The sequence below is a fragment of the Rattus rattus genome, chromosome 14, assembly GCF_011064425.1.
Source record: "Rattus rattus isolate New Zealand chromosome 14, Rrattus_CSIRO_v1, whole genome shotgun sequence".
In the NCBI taxonomy this organism is placed as follows: domain Eukaryota; kingdom Metazoa; phylum Chordata; class Mammalia; order Rodentia; family Muridae; genus Rattus; species Rattus rattus.
In genome coordinates, this window is record NC_046167.1 from 55,060,022 (window position 1) to 55,066,123 (window position 6,102).

A 6,102-nucleotide genomic window follows, 5' to 3' on the forward strand; every position below is an offset into this window, starting at 1 on the left:
TAGTAAGTATACACACAAGCATGGCATTCCTAAATAGTGGTCCCCAGAGCCGGTCCTCAGCATCTCCCTGTTAGAGATTCTTTAGAAACTGCCTAGAGCACCCTGAAGCAGATCTGGGGGTGGGGGAGATGGGAGGTGGGCATGACGTTTGGGGATGAAGTTATTAGTTGAAGCTTGATCAGGGCAAAGTTAGCCCGAAGGCAAAAGCAAGGCACAATACAACACTTTAGGAAGTGTCTGGTGCCGGGATATAGTGAGATGTTCTCCCATTGATCTTCCAGCAATTGGGTTTTGACCTGCAACCCCCCACAAGGCTTGAGCTTTAGAAGATCTGGGATCCTTGCAGAGCAGACTCAGCAGTCGCAGGCCAGGCCAGAGGGATGCCTTGAGGTCTGAGGGAAGGCTCCGAGCCACGGAGGGAGGTGCTAGCCCTCTTCTTTGCCGGAGGGGGTAAGGGACGGGGGGGGGGCAAGGGGAGGACCTTGACGTGCTCTAGAGCAGGGCGCAAATGGCCTCCAGCGGCTCTGGTGTGGCAGCCTTGTTAACTCCCAGTGGGTTCCTGCTCTGTCCCTGTCTCAAGCCCACCAACAAGGTCACCAGGTAGGTAGGTGGCAGCTGCAGCCTTGGCCTCCCAGCTTTTAGTAGCACTGAGGGGCAACTGCACAGAAGCGACCCGGGACTCTTGAGGTTTCGGGGATACAGGATGAAAGGGAAGGGATGCACCTTTGCTCCGAAGGGCCTATTGCCTTAATGACATTCTCCCTAAACCAGTGGCAGTCAGGATGTCTCTGCTGAGCGACACTCCTCCTCCGGAAGTGTAACTTCACTGACTGCAAAACTTTGTCTACAATCTGGGCTCTGAAAGTTGAGAGCCGCCCCAGGGGTGGCAGAGACACGCAGCACCGCCGCGGGGTGGATCAAAGCTCTCAGCTAGCCTACGACCTTCAGAAGGTCTCAGTTTCCACTACGGGCCTAGCTCTCAGGTGCTCTGGCAGTCGCGCCTCCCCGCCCTGGCCCTCCCCTTGGGATCTAGCCCCAGTCCAGCATCCTCCTCCCTCTTGGTCTCAGCCGCAGCTAAAAGCTGGAAGCTCCAGGCTGAATCCGCTTTCTGCCAGGGTAGGCGAGTCCAGCCCGCGCTATGCGCTCCTTCGGCTGCGTTTGTAGATAAAGTTTCCAGGGGAGTTTCTGTGTTTCCCTCAGGACGAATCCCAGGCCGGATCAGATACTGTCATGGAAGCCTCGGGAGAGCAGCTACAAAGATCCGAGGCGTCCAGCTCTACGTCTTCCGAAGACCCGCCATCCGCTGAAGAGCTGTCGGTCCCCGAGGTCCTTTGCGTGGAGAGCGGCACCTCTGAGGTCCGGATCCCTGACGATCAGCTCCAGGACAGGCCCCTGACGGCTCAGAAAGAGGCAGCTCTCCCGGAACAGGAGGAGCTACAGGAATATCGCCGCTCGCGTGTGCGCTCCTTCTCTTTGCCTGCAGACCCTATCCTGCAGGCGGCCAAGCTCCTGCAACAGAGGCAGCAGGCGGGGCAGCCCAGTTCAGAGGGTGGCGAGGCGGCTGGGGACTGCTGCTCCAAGTGTAAGAAGCGCGTGCAGTTCGCCGACTCCCTGGGACTGAGCCTGGCCAGCGTGAAGCACTTCAGCGAGGCCGAGGAGCCTCAGGTGCCGCCCGCCGTGCTCTCCCGTCTCCACAGCTTTCCGCTGCGCGCCGAGGACCTGCAGCAGCTCGGGGAGCTGCTGGCAGTGGCAAAGGTGCCCGCGCCCCTCTTGACGCCGCGCGCCCAGCTCCGACCCCTCTTCCAGCTCCCGGGGCTGATCGCTGCGGAGGAGCGTCTGCGGCGACAGCGAGTGTGCCTAGAGCGTGTGCAATGCTCCCAGCCGCCCCGCGCCGAGGTGACCGGCTCGGGCCGGGTGATCAGCTGTCCCGGACCCAGGGCAGTAGCGGTGCGCTACACTTTCACCGAGTGGCGCACATTTCTGGACATGCCGGCCGAACTTCACCCGGAGTCCCTGGAGCCTCTGTCTCCCGTGAGGTCGGGGAACTCTGGAGCAGGGACTGAGGATAGTGAGGGGGAACCCGGCACCGAGCGTTTCTGCTTCTCGCTGTGCCTGCCCCCGGGTCTGCAGCCCAAAGAAGGAGAGGATGCTGACACGTGGGGCGTCGCTATTCATTTTGCCGTCTGCTACCGCTGTGAACAAGGTGAATACTGGGACAACAACGAGGGGGCCAACTACACCTTGCGCTATGTGTGCTCCACAGACCCGCTCTGAATCCGGGAATTTCCAGACTTGGAGAGAGGCTGACCAGCACGCCAAGTTCCAGCAAGGGGATCCTTAGCTGAGCGACGCCGATTTGGCATCAACAGAGCTTGGAACGATAGGAGAGACATGTTAAATCACACACTCTCAGCGCAGATCCACACATCAGAAAGCACAGCAGCTCTGGCAGTGTTCTGACCCTCAGTCATCGCTTCCGCTCATGTCCTAGTATTCTCAGCCGGCATCGACAGACAGAGGCTCTCTCCAAGAAAAGGCATCTGGAAGCCCAAGCCAGATCCTATGATCTTGAGGATTTGTTTCTAACTTGAGACGTGGTCCTTACAGCTTGGTGAAAACCTGCCCGGAAAGGACAAGGCACCCCACCTCCACGTGGGAGAGGATGGCTTTCGCACATGGAACCTTCACAGCCAGGCCTGATTCTCAGAAGGCTAGGCGGGTGCAGCGTGCTCGTCCTTTTTAACTGGGCAGGAAACGCCTGCCCAGACTCGATGCTGCTGTCTTCCGTGATTGGATACAAATGTCTTTTAAGGAAGTAAAGGCCGTGTGAACATGTGTCCTCTTTGTGTTTCATGTTTTACCTTCCAAGGGTTTGGGGAGGCCGTGGCAATCAGGGGATGCTCGGCTGATGACACGGTAGTATGACAATTATGAAACAAGAGTATTAACACATTTTCTCTTGACATGGAATAGTCCAGGTTCCTCGAACTGGGGAAAAATGATCTTCAAAATGCTTTGTAAAAAGTGCTCTGTCCCTTGCCATAGCAAAATGTTGGACGAATTAAAATGCCAAAGGCCTTGGCTGTGAGTTGCAAGAGCCCATCGCGTCCATCCCAAACCCTTTTGTGCAGCGGGGCTGTTCCACTCTCTGGGCCATTAGCAGTCAGAGACGCTGGGCTCTTGTAGGCTGAACTCCAATTGCAGGGCTTGGGGGCTGGAAAGGTGGCGCAAGGAGTGAACAGTGGATGACAACAAAGTTCACCCAGCAACCTCTGCTCAGAACCCGAGGGAGGTGCGGAACCCTAGGTGCGGACGGGTGTGGGGACCATGTTCATTCACTTCGGATGGCTCTGTATGTCCAGGTCGAAGTGGGAGGGCAATCTGGATTAAAAAAAAAAAAAAAACAAAAAACAAAAAACAAAAAACTTAGCTCCTTCCTTTCTACTTTTCTGGAGCAACTTATTTTCTTAAAAAAAGAAAGGAACCTATTATTATTCAAAGTGTCCTATTCTCTAGCATGTGACTAGCATAAATAATTAGTTCGAGGGTAGTGGACTAAATTTAAGGCTGCGTGTTTTCATGGCTCTATGGGTCAACACAATTACCATAGGCCAAACATGGCCCAAAGTCCTTTTTCATACATAAATGATATTCGCATGTTTAAAGTATTTTTTAAATTTTGTGATATGTAATTATACTAAAGTCAGATATAGTGGTACACACCTGTAATCCCAGCATTTAGGAGGCAAAAGCAGGATTGTCAAGAGTTTGAGGCTTATCTTAGTGACCTAGAAAGACTTTACTAAACAAAAACAAGGGTGAGTATGTTGCCTCATTCCTGCAATCCTAGGACTCTGGGAACTTAGAATCATCACAGCTTGTTGGGGGCTAACAGAATGAACTCTGGATTGAAAACAAAAACAACCCAACCACACACAGGATTATATGGAATTCAAAGTTGACCATCCACAGATATGTACTGAAACATTCTATGGATGCTCTCCTGAACTTACAGCAGAGTTAAGTAGATGTGAAGGGTACAGCTTTTACTCTCTGACCCTTCAGAGAGCATGTAGACCCTGCTTACTGATGGTAAAGCTGTCTGCTGAGAATTAGAATTCACAAGACAGTTAACCATGTAGTGAACACTGACATTGAAAATAGTAAATGTAGGCTGGGCATGGTGGCACACCCCTCTAATACTAGCACCTGGATCTCTGTTATTTCCGGGGGAGTTGCCATGGAGAAATTCTGTTTCAGAAACAAAACCCAAAACAAAGATGTTTGTTGTGGGGATGCAGACTTGTTAGGTTTGCAGATTAACAGGTCAGTATTTCTAACACTGAGTGAGCTCCTTAGCCTATAGAAACCACTTTAACATATTATATTTGCTGCGATATGGGGGTTTTGCCTTCATTTGTATTACCTGAGTGCCTGGTGCCATTGGAAGCCAGAAGCGAGGGGGGGGATCCCCTTAAACCTGAGTTACAAATGGTTGTGAGTGCCATGTGGATTCTGGAGATCACCCCTGGGTCCTCTGCAAGAGCAGCCAGTGCTCTTAACTGCTGAACCATCTCGCCAACCCCCTTGGAAATACATTATTTTATAATTAGAAATGAAGTTAGAAATACATTTTTATTTGTTTTTAAATTTTGGTTTGTTGCTAGAATTTTTGTTTGCTGTTAGGTCTGCGTGTGGTATCATTGACAACCACAATCTCAATATTTAAGGTGAGGAGAGAGGATTGGGAGTTCAATGCTATCCTTGGCCATGTAGGAACTTCAAGGCCAGCCTGAATGAGAAATACCAAGAAAATGCTCGTTTCAAGGGAAAGGGTACTACCAAGCAAAGTCAGTAAGAATTTAAAAGCACGGTGACTGGGGCCTGGGTGCCACTGGGTGGCAGGGCACTTGCCTCATGGACCAGTTATTTCTCTCTTCTCTGGGGCAGCTGTACACAGTGCATCGCACTGTGTCCATGATCAAGAAGCAGAAAAAGACAAATACTCCTCTCAGCTCCCTGGCCTCCTCTTTGCTTGTGTATGTGTGTGTGTGTTGTCTGCACATGTATGCATGTTCTTGTGTTTGCACACGTGTGCAAGCCTGAGGTTGTTATTGGATGTGCTCCTCTTTTGCTCTCTCTTTACCCGTTTTGAGCAAGGTCTCTCACTGAGCTTGAGGCTAGACCGGCTGGCCAGTCAGTCCCCAGCATCTTCCTGTTTCCACTGGCCAGCACTGGGATGACAGGTGCACCACACCACACAGCTTTTACATGACTCAGGGATCCAAAAGCAGGGCCTCGTTTCCTGCATGGGATGCACTTTGCCAAGTGTGCGGTCTCCCAGCCCCACTTCTTGATTCATCTAGACCTTAGCCCATTATGGTGCCGTCCACATTCATGGCTTGTCTTCCTTCAGAGTTAAACCTTCCTGAAGCATTCTCCTACAGACACCTAGCGATGTGTTTCTATGGTGATTCTAAACCTTGTCAAGGAGGATAATGATGATTAACCAATGCATCTATGTCTGATCCTCAGCACCACAAAACAAAGGGCAAGGAGAAGAAGGGGGAAGAAGTAGAAGAAGAGGAGGGGGGAGGAGTAGGAGTTGATTTTCCAAAAGGAAGGGAACACATCCCCTCAACCTAAAATTCCCACCATGAAGCTGGTGCCCTGTGTCAGAATATTCACTTTTATTTGGTAAATACAGTCATTTTGCTTGAAAATTAATAACTTTAAAAATCTTATCTAGTGCCAGGCGGCGTGGCACATGGCCTTTAAGCCCAGCACTGGAGAGGCAGAGTCAGGTGGATCTCTATGACTTCCAGGTCAGACTCAACTACAGAACAACTTCTGGGACAGCCAAAGCTACACATAGAAACCCTGTCCCGAAAAACAAAACAAAACCAAAATCAACCAAACCAAAAAATCTTATCTAGCTCTAGTCATTAAAGACTACATTCTTCTCCATGATTCAATGACCCTGTTCTGTATTAAAGAGAGATTCCAGAAGCATCCTGGTAGGCAAATGTGTCCATGAATCTCCGATTCAGAGAATGTTTTTCTGTCTCAAGTGTTTCTGAAGCAGTGAGAGGGGGAAAGCCT

The 6,102-nt window shown here is 51.0% G+C and overlaps 1 protein-coding gene across 1 annotated transcript; it reads left to right on the plus strand.

Annotated features, from left to right (window-relative positions):
- The first annotated feature begins 897 nt into the window (after positions 1-897).
- On the plus strand, positions 898-2,839 carry Ppp1r3g (protein phosphatase 1 regulatory subunit 3G). Its single transcript, XM_032884547.1, has one exon. It carries the CDS (start codon positions 1,231-1,233, stop codon positions 2,272-2,274), a length of 1,044 nt encoding a protein of 347 aa, XP_032740438.1. The 5' UTR covers positions 898-1,230; the 3' UTR covers positions 2,275-2,839.
- The last annotated feature ends 3,263 nt before the right edge of the window (positions 2,840-6,102 follow it).